This window comes from Penicillium nucicola (genome assembly GCF_028828085.1).
Source record: "Penicillium nucicola strain IBT 29836 chromosome Unknown utg000006l, whole genome shotgun sequence".
In the NCBI taxonomy this organism is placed as follows: domain Eukaryota; kingdom Fungi; phylum Ascomycota; class Eurotiomycetes; order Eurotiales; family Aspergillaceae; genus Penicillium; species Penicillium nucicola.
In genome coordinates this window covers 694,812-718,148 of record NW_026643130.1, presented here as the reverse complement: position 1 = coordinate 718,148, position 23,337 = coordinate 694,812, and the positions used below count along the sequence as shown (strand labels likewise).

The 23,337-nt window shown below is 49.1% G+C and overlaps 5 protein-coding genes across 5 annotated transcripts; 2 read left to right on the top strand and 3 right to left on the bottom strand.

Moving 5' to 3' along the window:
- Positions 1-643: 643 nt before the first annotated feature.
- Positions 644-1,261, bottom strand: N7511_006274 (CAZyme family GH18; the record flags this gene model as incomplete). The annotated part of the gene is made up of 2 exons (XM_057128651.1): positions 644-1,075; positions 1,142-1,261. 2 exons carry the CDS (start codon positions 1,259-1,261, stop codon positions 644-646), a joined length of 552 nt encoding a protein of 183 aa, XP_056983207.1.
- Positions 1,262-2,784: 1,523 nt separating this feature from the next.
- Positions 2,785-14,983, bottom strand: N7511_006273 (polyketide synthase/peptide synthetase; the record flags this gene model as incomplete). The annotated part of the gene is made up of 5 exons (XM_057128650.1): positions 2,785-5,768; positions 5,833-7,605; positions 7,657-8,360; positions 8,438-10,655; positions 10,717-14,983. The coding sequence occupies 5 exons, from the start codon at positions 14,981-14,983 to the stop codon at positions 2,785-2,787; spliced, it is 11,946 nt and encodes a 3,981-aa protein (XP_056983206.1).
- A 1,066-nt stretch (positions 14,984-16,049) lies between these two features.
- N7511_006272 (zinc-binding alcohol dehydrogenase family protein) lies at positions 16,050-17,187 on the top strand (the record flags this gene model as incomplete). Its single annotated transcript, XM_057128649.1, has 2 exons — positions 16,050-16,600; positions 16,659-17,187. 2 exons carry the CDS (start codon positions 16,050-16,052, stop codon positions 17,185-17,187), a joined length of 1,080 nt encoding a protein of 359 aa, XP_056983205.1.
- Positions 17,188-18,631: 1,444 nt separating this feature from the next.
- Positions 18,632-20,139, top strand: N7511_006271 (cytochrome P450; the record flags this gene model as incomplete). The annotated part of the gene is made up of 4 exons (XM_057128648.1): positions 18,632-18,653; positions 18,719-18,954; positions 19,026-19,098; positions 19,166-20,139. 4 exons carry the CDS (start codon positions 18,632-18,634, stop codon positions 20,137-20,139), a joined length of 1,305 nt encoding a protein of 434 aa, XP_056983204.1.
- A 431-nt stretch (positions 20,140-20,570) lies between these two features.
- Positions 20,571-22,103, bottom strand: N7511_006270 (Zn(II)2Cys6 transcription factor domain-containing protein; the record flags this gene model as incomplete). Its single annotated transcript, XM_057128647.1, has 1 exon — positions 20,571-22,103. The coding sequence occupies one exon, from the start codon at positions 22,101-22,103 to the stop codon at positions 20,571-20,573; it is 1,533 nt and encodes a 510-aa protein (XP_056983203.1).
- Between the last annotated feature and the right edge of the window lie 1,234 nt (positions 22,104-23,337).

The window sequence follows — 23,337 nt, the reverse complement described above, 5'->3', positions numbered from 1 at the left end:
AGCGTATACGAAGAGAGGAAGATTTATATGAATATCAAAAGTTATAGAAAAGACAGAATTTTAGTTAAATTTGATTATATTGCGTTGAATTCTGCCTAATCTGTTTGACTTCTATTTCTTCTTTCTGTGTAGTGGCGTAAGAAAAATACTTAGAACTACGAACCAAAACTGCATAAGATACGCAGGTCACGGAGCTTCCCTAGTTGCAGTGTTTGAAGAACCTCCAGAGTCGGTTCCAAGAACCCCTTTTACCACCAAAACAATGCCGATTTTCTCCGAACAAGAAGAGATCCTTCTTTGGGATGCCCTCAAAGCCTTTAAATTAGGCCAATTTAATAGTATTCAGGCCGCAGCCTCTCATTTTGGCGTGTCAAAGTGAAAGCTCCGGAGCCGGCAGCAGGGCAGGTCAAATGGAAAAGGCCGTACAGCCACCAATAAAGCACTAAGTCAGCCGCAAGAGAGATTACTGATTCGGTGAATTGAGCTACTCAATTCAGTATATACGCCACCAACTGCTTTAGATATGGATGGTGCTACAAATGGGTGAAAGATGAGAGGTTGAATTGCATGTCCCACTGCTCAAATAAATTCAGTTCATTTTTCTTCTAACTACATCTTGTATATAACTAGTCATTTGATATTTTCAATCCAGGCCATTCGGATTAATCCTCGCAGATTTAGCCTGTCTTCGCAAAGTCATAATGATCTCGAGCGTTTGCGCAACGTTATCACCAGTCCGGACTGCCCGAAACCTATACATTTGATCCCCCCAATCTTCAACAAACGTGCGAACATTCTGAGTGGCACTATATAATAAGTCAGGAACCCATTCATCCCATATGGCTTGCGACTGCGGGTTTGGATGTCCAGCATTCACCCAGTACATATCTGCTCGACCGAATTCCACGTGAGTTGTGTTAAAAGTGTCGATCATGTCAGGCTGGACTCTGAGATGGTTGAGATAGGAAATAATAGTGAGGGGCTCGCGGAGATGTATCAATGCGCGATTCGGGTCATCGGCTGAGATTGCTTTCTCCATTTTTTCATCAGCGACGAGTGTTTTTGAAAGCCAGAGCTAGAGAAAAGAAATGATAAGTAATTTAGTCATCTCCAGAAAAAGAAAATGTAAATGATCAAATACCCTGGATTTTAAGTTGTTCAAACGATCAAGCAAAAGGTTGAAATCAGCTTGGTTGTTCAGGCTACCTAAAGCATGCATAATCCGGGTCATGGGAGTCAAGGATTGGTCGGCACCAGCCATTACTGGTGGGTTGGTAAGAACTGGCGCCATCAGAGCCTGTCTAACGAAGGTCACTGAAATTCGACCGAGTCTCATCACACCACCAGACCTGAGGACCCCATTGGCTGCACCTCTCAGTAAAAAAAGGCAACGGCGTTCAACTCAACGACATGTTCGACTTGATCAATTAGTAAATTGAGTAAATTTTCAGGGTAAACAAGGTCATCAAGAACGTACCCTGATATCTTCCGATATTCGCCATCGAAACTGACATCAAAGCGATTTGAGTATTGAGGCAGTCCTCAGCGTCATCGTAGGTATAACCTTCATCCAAGATTGGATTATTTCCTCGAATGTTGCCACGTAAGATATACTGATCGTCTGATTAGCACTAAAAATACGCTGATTGGGACTTGAAGATTAATACCGTCCAAGAAGTGATCGTAGCATGCGCTCCACCGTCTGATAAATCGACATCGAACGTTCGCGAGGCTCTCTTATCTAAAACTCTTTTGCTAAGAGCAGTAGAATCATCATCATCACCGTCAAGATCCGAACAGGAATTCGGATCGTTTGCATCGCAGCAATCGCTTGTTTCGCATGCGCAGGAGACAATGCTTCTTTCTGCAAACTTGCTGTCGAAGATGCTTGGGGCGCAAAGGACCTTCTCTAGTTTATAACTCATACCTCCTTCAACATCACCCTGAAAAAGTTGAGGGTGCCCACCGTCATCTATGGTCTGCTGCATATCTCCTGAGGCACTTGCGACATAGCAGGCCACTAATGTACTACTGTCACTGGGTCCACCACTATAGGGGTTTTATTAGGTTACATAGTATAACCTAAAAACAAACCTAAAGCTAGGTTAGGTTAGGTTAGGTCCGGGTTTCATTAGGTCGTGGCGAAGTCTAAGCACTAGGGAATGCCTAAGAGGGCTGGTATATCGCCGGGTAGATTCGATAAATGTGCCAACCACAGTCCAGAGCCCGTTCTCCCTTACATGATACGCCTACCCGTTCTCTATCAATACCATAGGAATACGAGGAGTGAATGATCACGAAATATTCACGAACCATTCAAATCAAATTATTTGTCAAAATTTGAATTCTACCGTGTCAGACATCCTCCGCAGAGCATCCGACGCGTTCCATAATCGCCAGCGTCAAGTCTCGGCCGGCTCAATCGATGCACCGACGTCTCCCAACGCAGCAAAGCCTCCCGTGCAAGAGCCTATGAATCAAAAGCCCGAGTCTGCTCAGCGTGACTCCCACGCCAAGGATCCTGTTGTTGCATCAGCTAGTACGAGCTCGCCTTCTCTAGTCCGAATTACACTGATAGTATCGTATTCATGATGTTGAACATTCGAAGCATCGCCGCCATTGGGGCTGGGGATACCAACACGGGAAAAGCCCCGAAGCAAAGCAGCAACCGCAATCTAGCTAAGAGCAGAGAGATAATGATTGGATTTTTGGAATGTAAAAAAAAGATCATACTGGATGGGGTGGCTGGGGAGATGGTCTTCAATTTGACAGTGGTGTTTTTAACTAAACACGTCGACCAAACCCCCTCATACCAAATATTCCTCCCGAGATTGATTCCTCAATTAGATACATGCATAAGTCAGAGCCCATGTGTAAGCCGAGGGAAAACGACAGGGTCGCTATTCTCAAGATTTGTAAAAAACGCTCCGACCACAGCTGGAAGACCCAAATTCTCTGCTCTCTTAGCCCATTCGGCAGGGGGAGAACCTGGGCCTCAACTCCAGTCTCCCTCTCAATGTATTCCTTTAATTCCGAGAACGGAATATCAGAACCCCCAATTAGATTTGTATACTTCAGTTGCGGTTTCGAAGCAGATGGGGACAAGTGAAGTTCATTCATGATCCCGTCAACGACTGTGTCTAGTGCAACGATGTTCAAGCTACCGCGGAGTTGAGGTGAGACCGGCACTGCCTGCAACATTCGGGAGAGGCGGAGAAGGTTCGGCATCAGCTCGAGAGTTTCCGTGGCATCCTCATGAGAGATGCTGCTTGGCCGATAAATGGTAATGGGGAGCCCGAACCGATCATGAATCTTCTCAAGATATCGTTCACTCGCCCATTTGGAAGAAGTGTACCCGTCCAGCCCATCTGCAGGCGGCAGGTAAGATGACACGGACTCCTCTCCGAAGACGGCTCGCTGGGAAAAAAAGGTCACGCCTGCAGTGGAGACGAAGTGGAAGGGTATGTGGCGGCTCAAGGCCAATTGGATGAGCTTTGAAGTAGCCTCAAAATTCGCAGCTTTGAGACTGCGGTAGGACTTGAGATGAGAAACATCGGCCCCATTGTGTATGATCGCGTCTGCTGTGTTAAAAATCTTATCAGCATCCGCTTCGGAGAGTCCCAACTTAGGCTGGGTGAGATCTCCATTGAAAATGACGACCTTGCTCGAGCCCCTGGGCAGATCTCGGTCTTTGCCGCCTCTGACAGCGATGCAATAGATGGTGGTAATGCTAATGTCATTTTGCAAGGCCTGCAGCAAGCCGGTTCCAACATAGCCAGTGGCGCCGGTTAGCACCACTACTCTAGCTGGATATGTCACTGAACAAGCCGCAGAAGAGGCTTCAACCTGGATATCTGGATTTGGGTCAGATTCATGCTCCCAGTCGATGTGCTCCGGTACTTTGGGAGAGGGATTGAATTCCATTTTTGCAGCCATGAGGCGCAATGTGCTAGCTTGGAACAGTTGAATCAAAGGCAAAGTAGTCCCGAAATCATCCCGAATTCTTGCCTGCAGATGCAATAGCAATAGGGAAGAGCCTCCAACGAGGAAGAAATCTGTGTCACTGGAGATACTCTGTGGAGCAATATCTCTCGGTATCACCTTTTTCCAGGTCTGCTGCAGCTTCTGCTCTGTTGCAGTAAGCTCCACCTGGCTCGTTGGTCGCTGAGGGCAGTGACTAGCGGACAAGGGGAGAGTACTGAGATGTCTCCTGTCCATCTTCATCGACGAATTCATGGGTAGCTTGTCCATGGCAATGACCGCTGCGGGCCACATATATTGGGGCAGTGGAAGCATTGATGGAACCTTACTCAAGTATTCGTGACGTTTCTCGTCTGCGAATGCATTTGAGAACACGACATAGGCAACCAGGAAGTCCACCTCGGAGTCATTGGCTCTGCGCAAAGAAACGGCCGCATTTGTCAAAACCCCGCTTGAGACATCCAGAATTGCTCGTTCGACATCTTGGAGATCAATCCGCAGACCACGTAGTTTGATTTGGGTATCCCCAGCAATTCGGCCTTCAACAACCAGAGTTCCGTCCTCTCGCCATCTTCCGACATCACCAGTGAGATACATGCGACTTGAGGAGTTGCCGTCTGAATTGATTGAATCGACTACAAACTTTTCCCTTGTCAAGTTGTCGTCGTTGATGTATCCAGCTGAGACACCAGCTCCGCTGACTGCAATCTGCCCTGACATCCCCAAGGGAAGCGGCTGAAGATCATCGTCAAGAATGTAGACTGCAGAGTTCGGCTTAGGTTGACCAGCCGCAATTCGATTTCCACTCAGATCCATGATATCGCGTGGTGAATACGATACGTGCATCTTGTTGGAGGAACAAGTGATTTCCGTTGGCCCATAGGCATTAAATAATCGTAGGTCTGGTCGATTCAGGGCACCAAAGCGCTTCAACAGAGATTCCGTAATTTGTTCTCCGCCCGCGAGGGCGATCTTCCACTTGGAAGCTCGCAAGCAAGAGATGTCTCCGTGGCTGAGCCAGCTCAAATATTCAGAGGGTGTGGCACCAGTGAAAGAAATATCCTCATCGATGACGAGCTGGGTTAAACCGACTGCGTCACCTCGGTACCGGCGTGGTGCTATAACCAAAGTACCCCCGTAGGCAACGGCGGTGAAAACTTGTGTCAACGACATGTCAAAGCCCAGTGAGCTCTGTAGTAACACAGTTTCTCGTTCAAATCCATACACCTGTGATGAGCACTCGACTTCGTTCACAAGATTTTGATGCGTAAGCATGATCCCTTTGGGGACTCCTGTGGAACCACTCGTATGAAGAATCGCCGCCACGCAATCGGGAGATGCAGCAATTGGAAACCAGGTATTGTTGGTTGAAGTAATCTGCGATGTGTCGATAACCAGTACATCATGTGTATTGAAACTGGAGATATCCGTGATGGATTCCTCGTCTACCACAATCGCTTTCAGATCGAGGTTGGAGACCATGGCAGCCAGTCGAGACGTGTGGATGCTGCGATCGAGGGGAACATAAATCGCTCCGACATGTAGCACAGCGAGTAAGCAGCACACAGCATCAACAGTGGGCTCGTGATATACAGAGACCAGCTGTCCTTTACCAATTCCCGCACCCAGAAGTACAGCAACGATCGATATCACGCGTTGTCCCATGTCGCCATATGTGAGAACTGTGCCTCCGCCATCCTTCATGGAAAGATCCTCCGGATATTCCCCAACAATCTCCCATACACGATGGGGCAGGGTCGAACTCCAATTAGTAGGGATAATCGGGCCTGGAGTCAGGATATTTAGAATACAGACGAAACAATTGTTTAGGGGGGAGTTAAGACTGCTCACCAGTTCCAATTTCAATGGCTCTTTCAATGTCCACCTTTTTGAAGAGCTTGGGCTGGCTCAAAGTCGCATCTGGTTGGCTGGCAAAGGCCGTAAGAATCTCGACGTAGCTGTTGGTCAAGACCTCAGCCGCGTGACGGCTGTACAGATTCTTTCGGATGTAGAAAGTTAGAAGGCAGTCACCACCGGGATTGTCAATTATATCCAAGCTTATGTCATATGCAGCTTTTCCGGGTTCAAAGCGCAACAAGTCCATCTGACAATTGCCGAAGGCCTGTTTTTCACGAGCCCCCTGGCGATAGTCAACGAAGGCTTGGAATAGTGGGCTGTAAGTTACATCTCTCAGAACACCAAGTTCTTGAAGCACGATCTCGAATGGCACAGCTCCGTTCGCTAATGCCAGGTATGCTTTGCTGCGTGTGTCTCTTAATAGCTCATAGAATTTCTGCTGAGCACTGGGGTGGAAAATCAATGGAAGCAAATTGAGGAATGGGCCGATGCTCTCCATTGCGCCAGGATCATTTCTGTTTGCATCTGCAATTCCAATACAAATTGTGTCCAATCCCGCGTAGCGATGGAGAAGAGCCGTGAATGTAGCCATGTAGAAATGGAATGGTGTCGAACTATATTTGCGGCACACGGATTGCATCGTTTTACAGAAGGAGAGGTCGAGACGTACCGAGACCGCATGGACGTCGTAATTTTCTATCGGCGGTCTCGTTGTGATCTCGGTCAGGGGAAGTAATGGCAGAGCCGGGGGGATCTCCGGGAATATCTGCTTCCAGAACGCGAGCTGGGCTGACCATTTGTTGGAACTTTGGTCCTGCAGTTGACTCTTTGCATAGTTTGGGAATTGAAGAGGCTCTGGTCCCAAATTTTGACCATTGTATGCTTTCTCTAAATCACACATGAAAACTTGCTGGCTGACACCATCAAAACTGATATGATGACATCCAATTATCAAGTATTTCTCCCTGGTGAAGGGATTGAAAAGTAACAGGACACGTAGGGTTTCGCCGTCCTCAAGTCGATAGATGTGGGCCTTCACGCGTTCAACCTCCTCCCACAGGTCGGAAACCTGATTAATGCTCTTCTTCTCCAGCCCAATGACCGAGGTCTCCATAATTCCCTGGACGATATCCTGGCTCGAATTTGTGTAAAAGCAGGACCTCAAAGATTCGTGGCGCTGGGTAACGATCGCGACTGCCCGTTCTACATCATGAACTCGTAAGTCGCCGCTCAGATGAAAGACACCGGTGTGGTTCAAAGTGGTGGGATCATGGATATAATTTTTGACGAACCAAAACATGGATTGAGAAAAGGAAAGAGGCTCTTCGCGTACAATTTTAGGCTTCCTGATCATTGTTGCTGCCGGTTCTGGCTCGGGAGATGTTGTAGCGGAAGCACCGGACGAGGATTCGGCACGTTCAGACGCAGTCTCAGGCGCGGGAGTGGAGTCTGGCGTGGAATCACTTTGTCCATCAGAAGTCTCGCCGGGCGTACTTTCTGTTGAGGAGGAGTTCATCATGTTAGGGATCAACTCCACGGGGAGCTCTTGAAGTGTATGGTTCACGATATCTCCAATGGCGATTCCACTGAGAATCTGTAAAACTGGAACATTGACTTGGAGGTTCTTTAGCAGCCATGAGCGAATTTCGACTGCAACGAGAGAATCAACACCGATTTCATCGGTCCGCAGTGAAGCAACTGCTTCAACCCCCCCAGACTCGGTCACTTCCAGCTGTAGCAACGTCTCGAGTTTCTGGACCAAGCTCTCTGCAAGCCGTCAGTGGCAATATTTTTAAGCAGTGATTTCTCAGTACGTACCCAGAATAATGGAACGCGCCTCTTCAGTTCCGCTAGCTTTTGCCAGGCGTCCCTTGACAGACAATTCGGACTTGGCACCATCCGTGGCCAGGGTTGATGAGGACTCTCGGATCACCAGGTGACCGAACTTGGGATTATCAAACCAAGTAGGCTTATGAGTCACTTCTCCATTGACCGGCCGAAGGCCTGTGGTAATCTCGATGCATTGTCCCGAGTCCGCGCGGCCAGACAAAACGCCCTCCGCAAATTGTTGATGGACATCTCTCTCCGACACAAACATGAAGCCACTGCGACGAAGATCATCCTGTACGGCTTGACTTGCCTCCCGGGCAACGTAGCCTACGCCCAGAACTGGGCCAATATTAATAACGGAGGCGGCCAGACCGGCTGCTTGGCGCTGAGCGGCCAGACTAGCCAGGAATTCGTTTGCGGCGGTATAGTTGGATTGACCAAAGTTCCCAATGACTCCAGTCGTCGAAGAGAAGAAGACAAAGAAATCGAGATTCACGTTTGAGAGCACAGCCTGGAGGTTAATCGCGCCCTCCACTTTTGGTCGAACGACCTTCATGAATACTTCAAAGGACATCTCACTCGTTGTGGTATCTTCCAAAACCATGGCTCCCTGAGTGACGCCAGCAATTGGAGGGAGGCTGTTCTTGATAGTATTGTAAACTCCTTCAACGTCGATCCGGCTCGTAACATCACTAATCGATCGTCAGTTGTGGCATTGGTCACAGTGGATTACAGTTGGTGGAATGAGGGTGCGACAGGTGCGACTCACCAGGGAATCACTTTGACTGTTGCTCCCAGTTCCTTCGTACTCTGAAGCCAATTATCGCTGATCTGGGGCCGTCTGCTCGACAGGACAATATACTTTGCGCCGTGGCGAATCATCCACTGGCACAGAGAGACACCGAGAGATCCAGAAAGACCACAAAGCCAATAGGTCTTGTCGGTATCAAACTGTATGAGGGTATCTATAGGATCAACATTCACTGGGACAATATTTGTGCAAGTCCAGTCAATAACCGCTGCAAGGTGGTTGGGATTGCGCGATGGCACATCAGCAGGGGAAATGACCTCCAGTCCCTCTGTAGTGTATGCTCCGTCTTTAAATTCCTTTATGGCAGCAGACAGTATGTCGGATATGTTGGCCACCTGTCTTAGTATTGGGTTTGGCAAAAGAATGCCCTTCTGGAGAATCGAGCGTAGGTCCTCGTGTCGGTAATTCTGTGGAATGGAAGGGAATACTGATGATGTTTCTGTCAAGTCGATTAAAAGCGAACGGCCCTTTGGAAGGCGCTCCATGATTTCGCGAGTAGACAAGAGAGCGTGAATGAACCGGATGGTTGGGTCTTCCTGGCGAGTCCTTGATGTGCAAATCACCGACTTTCCGCCAGCGGCTGCGTAGCGAGAGAGCACTGCTGCTAGCATCGGGGTTGGTTCATGCACTACAAGGTTTTCCCCTGGCTCTTGGCTTGACAAGATACTTGTAGCGATCAGGTGGCTTTCCAAAGCTGAGAGCAGAGTGCTTTCCTTTCCTGTAGGGACATCGCAAGGTAGATAAAGACCCTCGTCAACTCTTGAGGTGGAGCCATTGACTGTTGCCAATCCCACAACCGAGCGAGAAGTGCCAGAAACGCTGCCCAGTACAATGTAGTACGCCGTGTAGTTAATCCTGAAGGGACGTAATGTTGAATGCGTAACGTTGACTGTTATTCCCTCTGTTGCACCCTGGACAGTGGGCAGATGTGCTTCTCGAAGAACGTTCGACGAGTCAATTCCTGATTTCCCAATGAAAACTGACTGTTTGCGCAAGTCAACGATATTGTGTATCCTTCTTCTGGATGCATTGTACCGGTCATTGCGGCTCTGATCCAAAAGCATGCGTGGTACTAGTTTCTTTCCACTCTCAAAGACCAATTCAGGTTCCAAGGGCCAGAAGACATCAGTGTTGCTTTCCGTCTCAGACCAAAGACTGGTGACAGCAAAGCGAAGAAGATTCTCGACAAGAAGTTGACTACTGCATTCGTTCAGAGTGGGGAAATCAATCAACTGCAGCGTCAGCCGCGGATTCTCGCAGAGCTGGGTCCGTCCAAACCCAACAAGCATATTCGTCCACGGCTCAAGTCGTGAATTGTGGGTAATCCATAGCACCCTGCCAGCCTCGCCGAACAGCGTCTTTAGGCCTTCGAAGGCTTCTGGTGTGAGTGATTTAAATACAGGGCTGTCAAAGTCGGCCAGAGAAAGGACGACGCTAGAAGGCGAGATAGAGTTATTGTCGATTTTCGAGACATCCTTGACCCATGTCACTTTGTCACAGTAGTGACGTAGTAGCATCCGAAGCTCGCCTACAAGACGAGATGCCTTGGTCGATTGACCACCGAGGATAACAAGCTCTGGGATTGGGAAACCAGCTGGGAGCAGGGCGGCTGGCGTGGCCAGTGGTTGACGAAGGAAGCTCACCCGATCGTCGACGGCCTGGGCGGCAATCAATGAACAAGGGAATGGGAGAGGATCAAGATCGGGAGTTAAAGTGTCAATTCCAGCAAATCCAGTTTGCCACAGCAGCGAATCCCATTCAGCGGCTGTAATGCAAGGAGACAGAACACGGCCGTCGTCCATCCCAAGCCACCAACCAGGAAGAGTACCAAAAATGGCACCCGTACGGATGGGGTCGTTGTTGGTCATTTCAAGAAGCAGCAGATATCCACCCGGCTTCAACAGACGACGAGCATTGTTCATTGTCTTTTCGAGATTGACTGTCGCATGCAGGACAAAGGACGCAATAACCAAGTCATAGGTTTGTGCCTTATATCCCTGCTGAATTGGGTCATTTTCAATATCCAGAACCTTGAACACCATTTTATCCGCATGACCAGTGAATCGTTCTTTAGCTGTATCGAAGAATCCAGAGGAAATGTCGGTGAAGGTATATGAATCGAACTTGCCAGCAATCTGCTTTAGGATGCCCTTGGTTGCACCGCCAGTACCGGCACCTAGGAGAGTAAGTCGGTTTCCGTCGTCATTGGGATCATTAGAATGGAAGAAACGGCTCACCAATTTCAAGGATGTTCAAGTGTGGATACGCATGAGCTACTTGAGATACGACTCGAGCGAGGTACTTGGTATAAGTCGGAAAGGCAAGCCCCTCCTCATAATATCGATCCAATAAATTGTCCTTCTTCAAGTGATTGAGGATTGTGGTTTCACCGCGAATCGCTGCGGCAAAGTTTTGCCCGGTAGCATGAATCATCTGTAGATCCAGACTGTCCGGATATTTTGCACTGAATTTGGAGATGACCTCCGGTGTGTCATCCAGCCACTCCTTCTTTGCGTAAGGATGCTCTCCTGCACGGACACGAGACAAAACAGTGTTTCCAAAATTGAACATGCCCTTATATGGACCCTCCGTTCGAGCGGGGTGACTGACGGGGATTTCTTCATTCCAGAGGCGGATATAGTAGAGCGACAGCCGCTCCGAAATCGTCGCGATTTCCAGTTCCTTCTCCCTAGGCTGTCCATCAAAAGTAACAATTTCTGCATTAGGATCCGCCTCTACCCACTCGACGGTAGTAAACATCGGAGTATCGTCTGCTGGGGTGACGGGGGAAAATGGCACACACTGCAGTCCTTCGACCTGGAGTGCAACATCTTCAGTTCCAGGAAATGAGAGATCAACATCACCGATGATTGTGGAATCCTCATTATCGGTGAGACCCGATGCGAACTCCATTTGTGGATTATTCGGCGATTGGGTAGTGAACAGAAGCGGATCAATGCGCAATCTTTTCATGCGGAGGGGCACATGAAGGGACCAAAGACGGCCATCATCGGGGAGACAGAAAGACAAGATGATAGATTGGAATGCAGCGTCAAGGGAGGCAGGATGAACCAAGTACGGGCCCTTGAACTCCCCGGTCTGGGCGTTTGCTACATGTCCACGAGCAGCTCCTAAACAGCGTCGCAGTGAGGAGAGAGCTCGGAAAGGTCCAGAGTATCCATATCCAATATCTGCCATAGTGGAATAGAAACGGTCCGAATCGAGAGAGTTAAGATTGGGAACATCACCTGGCTTTTGCGGAAGGATTGCACCTTGACTCTCTCCCAGGGTCGCAGTGACTCTGCCTTGAGCCAACAGCACCAAGTCCTCGCGATCATTACCCCAGGCGGCGTGATATTCCCATGAGGCATCGATTTGATGTTCATTTCGTTGAACATCGACCAAGGAGAACACAGTCTCGACTTCGGTGGTATCAGTGGCAAAGGTCAACGCTTGCCGAATTATGAAATCTTGCACTTCGATCAACTGGATGGGATTCCCCTCGGTGATGGTTCGAGCCGCCTCAATTGCAAGGACAATGTATCCAGCCGCAGGGAAGACAGATTGACCCTGAAGGCGATGTTCACTGATCCACGGAATGTCCACGGCTCGCAGTATATTGCGCCATTGGAGTTGGCGGGTGGTTCCATGAACACTCTGGCGGCCAAGTAGTTCGTGTTCGGCCCGCTTCCGTGTTCGGAGCGCCCTGGAGATCCGGGACTCATGCCAGTAAGAGCGATCATGCATCCAAGGGTAACTTGGCAGCCCTTTGACGAGCCGGTGGGTAAACTCGCCTCGTAAGCGGATTTCGTAAGATTGTAGTTCTAAAACCTCGGGGACAGAGATCCACAATTGACCAAGAGCATCTGCCATGGCCTCGATGTCGTTTTGTCCACGGCGCAGTGTCCCGGTGTAGGGAACTTGCAGCCCAGACTCTACAAGGGTCTGAGATGCAGGTCCCTTCAGAGCAGGATGAGGTCCAACCTCCACTGCGATGTCGAATCTTTCTGTGGCTGAGATGGCGGATTCGATGGCTTGCGAAAATAGAACGGGTCGCACCATATTCTCAACCCAGTAACGGGTTCCCAGCTCAGCGCTGGGCTGCATCCTTTGACCGGAATACACACTGGAATACCATGAACAACAAGACCCATCCACCTGATCGTGAACAGTGATCTTGCAGCGCTCAATAGATTCAAGATACGCTGCCGAACAAGACTCCATATGGTGCGAGTGATAAGCCTTGTCCACTACCAACCGTCGGACAAATTTCTGCTCGTCTTCTAGCACTGCTTGCACCTGGTTCACCGTCTCTTCGTCACCAGAGAGTGTGACACTAGAGGAAGAGTTGCAAGCCGCGACCTTGATCCGGCCTTGGAAGTCTGGGAGGTCACAGAGCTCCTGAGCATCTTCCATCGAAGTACCGACAGCAAGCATGGCACCTCTTTCTCCGTTCGCGCCTTGTGCATTGGATGCATGAAGTCCACGGAAATAGGCAATTCGAATGGCGTCTGTGGCTGAGATGAATCCTGCAGCATAGGCTGCGGTGATCTCACCAGATGAGTGTCCGACAACAGCAGTGAACCGAATGCCAGCGCTGCGAAGCAGTTCCACCAAGAGTAACTGCACTGCTGTGCACAATGGTTGTGAGATAAATGCCTCGCGGACTCGGCTAGTTTCGTCAGGGGCCAACATTTCGCCAACCAGCGACCAACTAGGCCGTTCAAATTCAGGAAGATCATTCAGACTTTGCTCGAGTGTGGAAATGAAGTCTCGGCAGAAGCTTGACAGTTCAATGAGATGTTTTCCCATGCCGGACCATTGGGCGCCCTGGCCTGTGAATACTCCCAAAATACGCCGTCCATCAGAGGATAAGCCGGCAGTGCGAACGCTGACTGTCGCTTCCGAGTTTACACGACTAGCCTTGATTTTTTCTTGGAGCCCCCTTTGCAGACTGTCGGTATCTCTGGCTGAAATCGCAGTCTTGAATGGAAGCTTCGTTCTTCGTGCGTGGAGAGACCAGGACAAGTCTTGCGGGTTGAGGGTTGGATTATCCTGAAGAAACGATGCGTACGAATCCAAAAGAGTCATGACGGAAGCTTCGGAACTGCCAGAGAAAACAAATGGAATAACAACGGAGCCGGGGTCAGTTTTCTGGAGTGAATGGGCCGGTACATAATTTTCGATGATTGCATGGGCATTAGTACCGCCAAAACCGAAACTGTTGACACTAGCTCGGCGAGGAACATTCTTTGCCAGGGTAGGCCAAGGAGTTCCCTGGGATGGAATGCGCAGATTACTATAGAACGGTGCCACAGTGGCGCTGAGTTCATCAAAGAGCAAATTCGCAGGAACAATGCCGTGCTGGACAGCTAAGGACGCCTTCAACAACCCAGCAAGTCCCGCTGTGCCTTCGGTGTGACCGATTACTGTTTTGATGGATCCGACAAGAAGTTCTTGTTGGATATCTCCCGGTTGTGCCTTTGGGAAGAAAGCGGTACTGATCGCCCGAGCCTCAAGGGGATCACCAGCCGGAGTTCCAGTGCCATGAGCTTCGAAGAATTGACAGCGGCCAGCGGGGTCCAAAGGATCCAGCCCAGCCCTTTCATAGGTATTGCGAATCAGGTCGACCTGCGCCATGGCACTGGGCAGAGTGATACCATTGGTCTGGCCATCCTGGTTGACGCCCGTTTCGCGAATGATGCATTCGATCTCGTCGCCATCCTCCAACGCCGCGCTGAGCGTCTTCAATACAACAGATGCGATACCTTCTCCACGCGCGTATCCATTGGCTTTTGCATCCCACATCCGGGATCGTCCATCGGGTGATAGCATGTTCAGGTTGCTCTCGCTGATATAATTCTCCGGGCCCAAAATCAAGTTTGAACCTGCCGCAACGGCCACGCGAGAAGAACCGCTTCGCAATACCTGCACCGCCTGATGAACAGCAACAAGACTTGACGAGCAGGCCGTGTCGATGGTCATAGATGGTCCGTGCCAGTCGAAAAAGTACGAGATCCGGTTGGAGATCAGACTGCGGGCAATGCCTGTAGCGTGATATTGCGGAATTTGATCCAGGTCACGCAAAAGTAGCGTTTCGTAGTCACCGCACATCAGTCCAACATAGACAGCCGTGTTAGAACCGCGCAGCTGGCTGATGGAGATGCCTGCATGTTCCATGGACTCATACACAGTTTCGAGGAGGAGGCGTTGCTGCGGATCCATGGCATCTGCTTCGATGGCCTTGATACCAAAGAACCGAGCATCAAACTTGGTAATATCTTCGGACAAGAAGTAGGAGCTTTGAGTACTGCTGCTCCCATGATGTGATCCGTTGGGGTGATAGAAGTTCTCGCTATCAAAGCGCTCTTTGGGAACTTCCTGTAGTAGATCTTTGGGTTCGACAAGTAACTCCCAGAGCTTTGAAGCTCCATTCGCTCCACCTGGAAAGCGACATCCGCTACCAACAACTGCGATGGGCTCGGAGGGCATGAAATTTGGCATTTCGAGAGACACTAAGGAAGTAAAAATGGGTGATTAGGAAAAATGAAAGTCAAGATTTTATTACAACTATTAACACAACCCGTCAAGTCGCTTTGTTGTAATATAGTGCAATATACCTTGACATAGTACCGACGCATTGGGGTCCAATTTTCCATTCTTCGAATCGTACCGCCACTAGAGGGGAAAAGGCCGAACGCGTTCGATATTCCTCATCCCAATTCTTTCAAATAATCGATAATACTAAGATTCCGCCCCCCGATCTCGTGAATACTGAGGCCGATACCACATGGTTCACTGGTGTATGTAGCCCTACTCCACAGTGGGTAGCAGTTCGTACATCTCGGCCCCGACTTGTGAGCCTCGTAGAATTTCTAGCCTATCATACTGGTGGTTTCGTATGCAGTGTCGGATATTTCGAACTTTCATCTGCACTCACAGATTGGGAATATGGACTCACCTTTTCCGGTCTCATCGCAGCATAATCTCCGGAATCCTTCACTAGCCTCAACTATCCACCACCGGCCTTATGATCGGGGAATTCTGACTCGATCTCACTCGATTAAATTAAGAGTCAAGGTAGTACTGATCGGAAGTTTCCGATCAATTGATGGGGGCTAAAACATGGGGAGTAACAAGGGGCGGTAGGAGGGGGCCGGGTTTGGGAGTCTTGTTGATATTTTCTCTACGAGTCCGAAGGGGCATATGTAGCGGCCAAGGGTCTGATGCCAGAATTATGCCTGGCTTTACACGCGGTTCGAGTCCAACCCTCAAAATCCAGACATCCGACCCCTGGCCGCTATGCCCCTCCGCATACGAGCTGACTTCGCAAACTAAAACAGGTAGATTTGCTAAATGGATAACGTAGAAGGATGTGACAAAGAACGCGAGAGATCCTAACTGCATGAATGCTCCGAGTCCGACAATCTGGCCCCGATCCATAAATGATAATATACTCTCCAGAGAATAATGAAGGGAAGGCTGCAACATATCTTGTTTCTGCGAGCGGAGAAATTCACTTTGGCATTCATAGAACCCAAATCTCTATCCAACTATCCAAGTCTAGAAGATGACCGTCGCTCAAATTTCCTCGCAGACAGCCATCGTTGAAGGAGCAGCAGGAGAGCCTGTCCTCTCTCACGATGTTTCTATTCCAACGCTCGGCCCAACTGAGATCTTGGTTGAAACAAAGGCTGTTGCTATCAACCCATCAGACTATAAGATGTCGCAAAAGTTTCCCTCGGCCGGGGCTATCATCGGCTCAGACTTTGCCGGAACCATTGTAGAGACTGGCTCGGGGGTAGCACAGCTCTCGCGCCCGCTAGCCGTTGGTGACCGTGTCTGCGGTGCCGTCCACGGCTGTAACCCGGCCGACCCTCATAGCGGTGCATTTGCTCAATACGTCAAAGCTGATGCGAGCCTTGTGATGAAGGTTCCTGCATCAATGGCTTGGGAAGATGCGGCGACGTTGGGTGTTGCTCTGGGTACTTCTTGCATCTCGTTCTGGAAGGCGCTTGCATTGACTGCAACACCAAATGAGCCTGCCGCAACCCCTTTCCCTGTCTTGGTTTACGGAGGCTCCACCGCAATGGGTACTATGGCAGTGCAGATCTTGAAGTTGTAAGCTTATATTTGAGCCCATTGTTTTAAAACAAAACCTAATAACAATGTTTTGCAGGAGCGGCCTTACCCCAATCGCGACCAGCTCACCCAAGAACTTCGACCTGGTCAAGTCTTTCGGGGCAAAGCAAGTGTTCGATTATGCCTCACCCACCTGCGCAGCCGACATCAAGTCATTTACAAACAATTCATTGAAGTATGCGCTCGACTGTATTACAGATGCTGACTCGACGCAAATCTGCCACGCTGCGATTGGTCGGGCGGGAGGGAGGTATGCCTGTCTGGAGCTTCCACAGCAGGAGCTTCTCACACGCAAGGCAGTAAATACAGAATTCGTCATGGCTCACGAACTTCATGGGAGGAAAATTGACCTGGGTCCTGAATATGGGAGGCCTGCTTCTCAGGCTGCTAAGGATCTTGGGGTTCAATTCTTTAAGGTTGCGGAGAAGCTACTGGAAGAAAACAAGATTAAAGTCCACCCTGTGTATGTTCTTTCTCATGGATGGAATGGGGTTTTGGATGGGTTCACTCTCATGAAGAGTGGACAGGTGAACGCCCGGAAGTTGGTTGTGCCACTCGGTCAGTAGCCTATGGGGGCTTGAATGTACCTGAATTCATATTCCAAGGTTCTATTTGAATACTTATTCAGCAGTTAGTACTGTCATTTAGAAATTTGCTTGTTTTGTTTGCTATGATGTCCTCGAAATCAGATTTTCACGACAATTGGCACCAGAGTCGAAGCTACTACATCAAAAATTGACGAACAAATAGACATTAGATACGTATTATAGTGGGCTTCATGGATGCATTGCTGTACGAACTGCGTTTAAGGCCTGATTTCCGGGGCTTCAACAAGGGACTGCTCATTTTGCACATGAGGCTTCTACTAAGGCTGCAGAGAATAGCATAATCCATATTTTTGTCCCAGTATCTCTGGTTGAATTACTGAGAACAATCATTTTTGCCTGTCGAGGAAGCTTGTCCTTTCCTGATACCTATGCGACGTGCATGGTGTGGTGGTTTTTGCTGCCTTGACCCCGGGGCCGTCCCTATTGCGAACTAGCGTATAATTGTCCAAATCGGCGTTATTTATCAACCGAGCCCGGGGGCCATTCTATCAACAAAGGATCCCGCGGAAGCTCATTGTTCTCCAAAATAACGTTAATGCCATAGTGGGTCTGCTTTGTGATCGATACTTCGGACCCTTGTTCGGTGTGGCTCCCGCCATAAGCATTCGGAGTAAAAGAGGCTACTCCCAAGGTTTCGGAGAATTAATGCAACGATTCAGGGAATTCGCCTATTCGCCTATTAAGTGGTTGGATAAACGTTGGATTTGATTTGCTACGAGGGATCTCAACGGAGTTAGGTAATTTCCACAAATGCCATTCCCGTTATATCCTTCATGCCTGCCATTTGAAACAGCCTTTCAGGGTGTCCAGTTCAAACAATTCGAATCATGAATAAACTTGCAGCAGATTATGGGCTGCAGCCGATCGCCACAAACCGGATCATATCCGCTCTTGATGCTGGCTTGCTACTCAGATATTCCTTGACAATTGTTGGTGATATCCGTTTTAGCATCAAATATTTTTGGACATTTCCCAAAAAGCCATGATCATACGCTAATATTCGGCCATCCCAGTTATTCATCTATGCCATCGGACGAGGCACTTATCTGTCATTCTTGCACCCTTTGGCAAAATTTCCTGGGCCAAAGCTTGCCGCCGTGTCAAATGTGTGGTATGCGTATCATTGGTATGTGCATAACTGGTAATTGAAATTGGTGCTTACCACCGGGTCAAAATGACCAGAGTGGACTCAATATGCATACCTAGAGAAAGTGAAAGAAAAGAAGATCTAGAATACTGACAGAATATGCCAGGTTTACTGGCAGGTACCCGTGGGCCCTTGAGGCCGCGTTTGAGAAATACGGTGAGTAGAAGACTACAACCGGGCTGACCAGGAATCAAACAGATCATCTAATTTCAAATAGGAGATGTTGTTCGTGTATCCCCAAACGAGCTGGCCTTTATGACCCCAAATGCAGCAAAGGGTATGTTCCCCACAAATTATTACATCCGCTGGGATTTGCTAACACAATGACGGTTCCGCATGTAGCCATATATGGAAGCGCTATCAAGAATCGGGAGATTTTTCGAAAGAACGATTTCCAGGAGATTGGTGAAAACGAACCAGGTATTACTGCTGAGAAAGACCCGGAAGTTCACCGACAGATCGCCAAGCAGCTTGTTCCTGCATTTAGTGCCAAATCTCTGAGAAAGCAAGAAGATGTGATTCATCAACATGTCGATGGCTTTGTCGCTCAGCTTCGCAAACACGCAATGACAGATGACGTAATTGAGATGAAGCAGGCATGGTTCCTAAGTTCCTACAATACTAAACAAAGACTGACATACCCACCTAGTGGCTCGACTGGCTCATATTTGATATCGCGGGTGACATGGCGTATGGTCGACAGTTTGAGCAGGTCAAAAACCGTATGTCGTCAAAGAGAGCCTCAAGAATTATGCGAGCACCCAGTCCCTTATTAACGCGTTCACTTAGTTAAATCATCCACTTTCCTATCCACGTTTGGCAAGGTTGGACTTTGGGGCACCACAAATCAAGTCACTAGGCGGTTTCGCATGCTTCGACCCTTCGTTTGGTTCCTGATTCCGCCGTCTGTGGTGCTCACTGTACCCACTCTTCTCCGTCTGAACAGACAAGAGATTCGTCGTCGGATGTCGCAGCGAGACGAGATCAAACATCCTGATTACGTTGAGCAGCTGCTTCCCAAAGATGGCAAGCCAGATCCCACCGAGGACTGGATCCTCGCCCAGGCAAATGTATTCATCGTGGCTGGATTTGACCCCATGACGAATTTGATCTCTTCTGCACTGTACTATCTCCTGACAAATACAGATAAATATGGCCATGCTCGGAAAGAGATCAGAGAAGAGTTTGCCGAGTATAATGATATCACTGGTGACCGTCTCCAGACAATGAAGTATCTTCAAGCAGTCATCGACGAGTCTTTGCGCCTTCACACCAACGCAGCATTTGGACTCCCCCGTGTGAGTCCCGGATACGATGTGGATGGCAACTTTGTTCCTCCTGGGGTATGTATTTTCAAGGAGTTCTGTTTATTTGGCTTGAAACTGGATCTGACAAGAAGAAAAAAGGTGACGGTTCAAACTTGTTCTTTCGCGACCACTCATTCCGAACGTTACTTCAATGACGCCCGTTCCTTCCACCCTGAGCGATGGCTGTCATCTTCTCATCCGCTCTACAATCCGAGATATGAGTCCGATGATCGACGAGCATTTACTCCCTTCTCACAGGGGCCTAGGGGATGCCCCGGCTCGAGCGCCGGGTATCTCCAGGGCCGAATTATCTTGGCAAAGCTCCTGTGGTCCTTCGACATGGAACTGACAAATAAAGATGCTATTGATTGGGAGAAGGATATCAAGATGTTTGCGATCTGGATTCGGCCGGATCTTCTTGTCCGAGTCCGTCCTGCGAATGGGAACAAGACTTAGATCATTGTCAAATACACGAGGCCTGAGACGGATACTAGGTATTTTGATTTCATGTAATTCAATATGTCAAGAAAATAAACCAATCATGGTGCTACATCTTCGCGTCTTTGGTACATGCCATGGGGCCGGTTCGGCGCATGTCGGATATATAGTTTGTTAAACCGACTGCGGACCAACTACCTTACGTGGCTGGCCATCGGAGCGTTTCTTTTTTTATCGGGAAGAAAGGTGCCCAGATGCCGTTACAAAATCGGAGTTGATGCCCGAAACTTTTGATTTTTATTTGAAACGTGACGCTGCTCAAAATATCACAAATTCCCAAATACTGTCCATGCAACATCTAATTCATAACACTCATTCGCAACTCGTGGCGCAGTCAAAACTAACACGGCGAATTATAATCAACGAGACAATGCAACAGCTGTGAAGATCTATAAAAAAGGGTTCAGTTCCAACATCTGCTGGATCTTTTTCATATTCTTTCTCAGCGAGGAAATATACCCAACACCCACCCCATCACTCTCCTTGTCATCCTTTTGACTCATCACCATCCGCGACAGTGCGGTAAGCTCCGAACTACTGAGGAGACCATCATTGGAGCCACTGGCAGGGTCAAGACGGAACTCCGCGGATGTTCCCAGCAAGCGCTCGATGTGAGACAGAAGATGCATGATCACCTGGACGAGAATCTTGATTTGCAGATTCCCGTACTGCACGGGAAATCCTCCAAGCTGGAGGCCCGGTACGGATTGGAGTGATGAGATGGACTGGTGCGACATTTCAGATAGAGACTCGCAGACGCGCAAGAAGAGAATGTTATAGATCTGGATAATCTGAATGTAGCATGTCAAGATCACTAGAGCAGTCGATATATCCGGGTTGGAATGGTCGGAGGGCGGGGGGATCCTTAATTCTGGAGTGTGCAGTTGGCCAAAGGGCGAAGAGCTGATATGAAGCGGCTGCACGGCGTTGTTCAGATTCGCTGCCACGCGAGAGCAGTACATGTCAGACCCCGATGATGACAGCGTGGTGGGATCCGAGTTTGGTGACTGAAACCCAGACCCCAGCTGGTCTGCAGAGGTCTTGAAAGTGATGGATTGGAGGACTTGCACAAACTCGGAGGTGCTTTGAAGGACCTCTCCGAGGGGGTTCGAATTGGCTGCCTCCTGGCCCTGGTTGGCACAGACGATATTGACTAGGGTGACACTCCAAGGTGCGGTCTTTAGTCGGTCCAGTTGCTTGCTCAGCGACTGAATCAGGGCAGACAGCCTCTGAACGGCATCAGCGCTGCTCATTGTCTTCCGTGGCTGCTTGGAAGGATCCGCAGCTCTCAGGGAGTCGGAATCCAGTCTTTGGCTGGATCCATCCCTGAAATACTGACTTTGACTACTCGATCTATGGCTGGTGTCGGCATATGCGCTCTCCGCATCGCTTGGGCTTGGGATATGCGTGCTATTCAGCGAGGGAATCCCGAAGGGGCTCTGGCTATTCGACAGCCCGGCCCCTAGGAAATCGTCGCTGACCCCCGAGAGGCCCAATAGGATTGCCGGATCAAGGCCAAAAAATGCGGGACCATTTGCGTCGAAAGCTCCTGGCCCCTCCGAAGGGACATTATATCTCCTGCTCCCGTGATGTTTCTCGGCGCCGAATAGATTGTTTGAATTTTGGGCGGGATCTATATCATATAATACGTCGATTTCATCGTCAGCGGTACTGCTTTGGCCTCTTACAGGCTTGCGTGGGCGTCGTTCCCGTCCATGGCTGTTTCCTGGGGTAATCTTCCGTGCCGGCCGTCCGAGAGGGCGCAGATTGCTTGTAATACACGAGGCACCGGCGCGCAGGCACCGCGCACAGGACTGGTCTGTCTGGTCCTCACGAGGACATCGTAATTTTTGTGCTCTGCATCTATCACATGCGAATCTTTTGGGGGGTTGCGCGTGAGTTTCTGGTGACAACATTGACATTGTGCGGGGTGGTTAGGGTGATATAGTCTGTCAAAAGGGTTATAGAGACAGATATGGAACAAAAATATGAGCGGCATTGGACATCTGATGAGCACCACGATTACTGGTGGACGTCCAGCACCCAAAGGATGCCAGTTGGAGCTAGATTGCAGTTCGCAGGCCGAGCCCTCAGATCGCAGGATGGCGGCCCCTCGAAAAAAAGCAGGGATTGTGATTAGCGCATTTAATCAGGCTGCAAGCTGCATGTAATTTTGAAAATCACTCTTCTACAACGTACTTTCTCCAAATCAAGTCATCAGATTAAATTGAATTAGTGAATTAGTGGACATGAAGTCGTAGGAAAAGGCATATTAGAGGTGTAGCCTCAATCGGCTCAATGATCCACGCCTTTCTCCGCTATTTGAACGTTGCAGCACGAAATTCACGAAATGAAGGGCACACCTGAAATCTCAGATTCAACAATTTTCAAATTATCTCACCAACTAACAATACGATGGTATTTCGTGAATTGATTTCACGCCATCAAATGCGTCAATAAGACGACGGACACTAAGCGATATTGGGCGGTGAAAGGAGTGGGAAAAAAGGCGTACGCGTGTGTTTTCACCAGGGGCGCACTCACTCCACTGCTTCGTTTCAGTTGCTGTCCTTAATAGCAGTAATAAAATAACCAAGTGTATTTTTCTCGCACTCCTTCAGACTTATAGGTTGATACTATTCAGATCGCCCGGCATCTTACCCTTCTGGCTTCATATGTAAAGGTAAACTCTTGTGTTGCCTTAGTACATATGTATCTATAAGAGCACAGAAAATCGCGCCAAGAGACCCAGGACTAGTCGGCTCCAGGGCGATTCGAGAGGTTCACGGACCCCGGACCAATAGCCCCCATTTGGCATCGTTTGACTTTCGGAACTTTCCGAACCTTACACTCTCGATCGACTCGGCCATTTATGATGCGCATCGTATTGTCTTACTATTTCTACTACGCGAAGCCTTGCGAACTCACACTCCACATGGGGCCAATGCAGTCAGCATGCAAGTAAACACATCGCTGCCGACGAGAATGCCTTGTATGCGAGTCATGAATCGGATCCGGGGATATGGCAAAATCCGAATCGGGGCCAACAAAGAAGAACTATAATGCTCCGAAAGGGTCGGCCAGATTGTCTCTCCGTCACCGAAGGCGTAGATCCAATTTCTTCGAACCAAATGTTTCTCTCTTCAGCCTCCAATC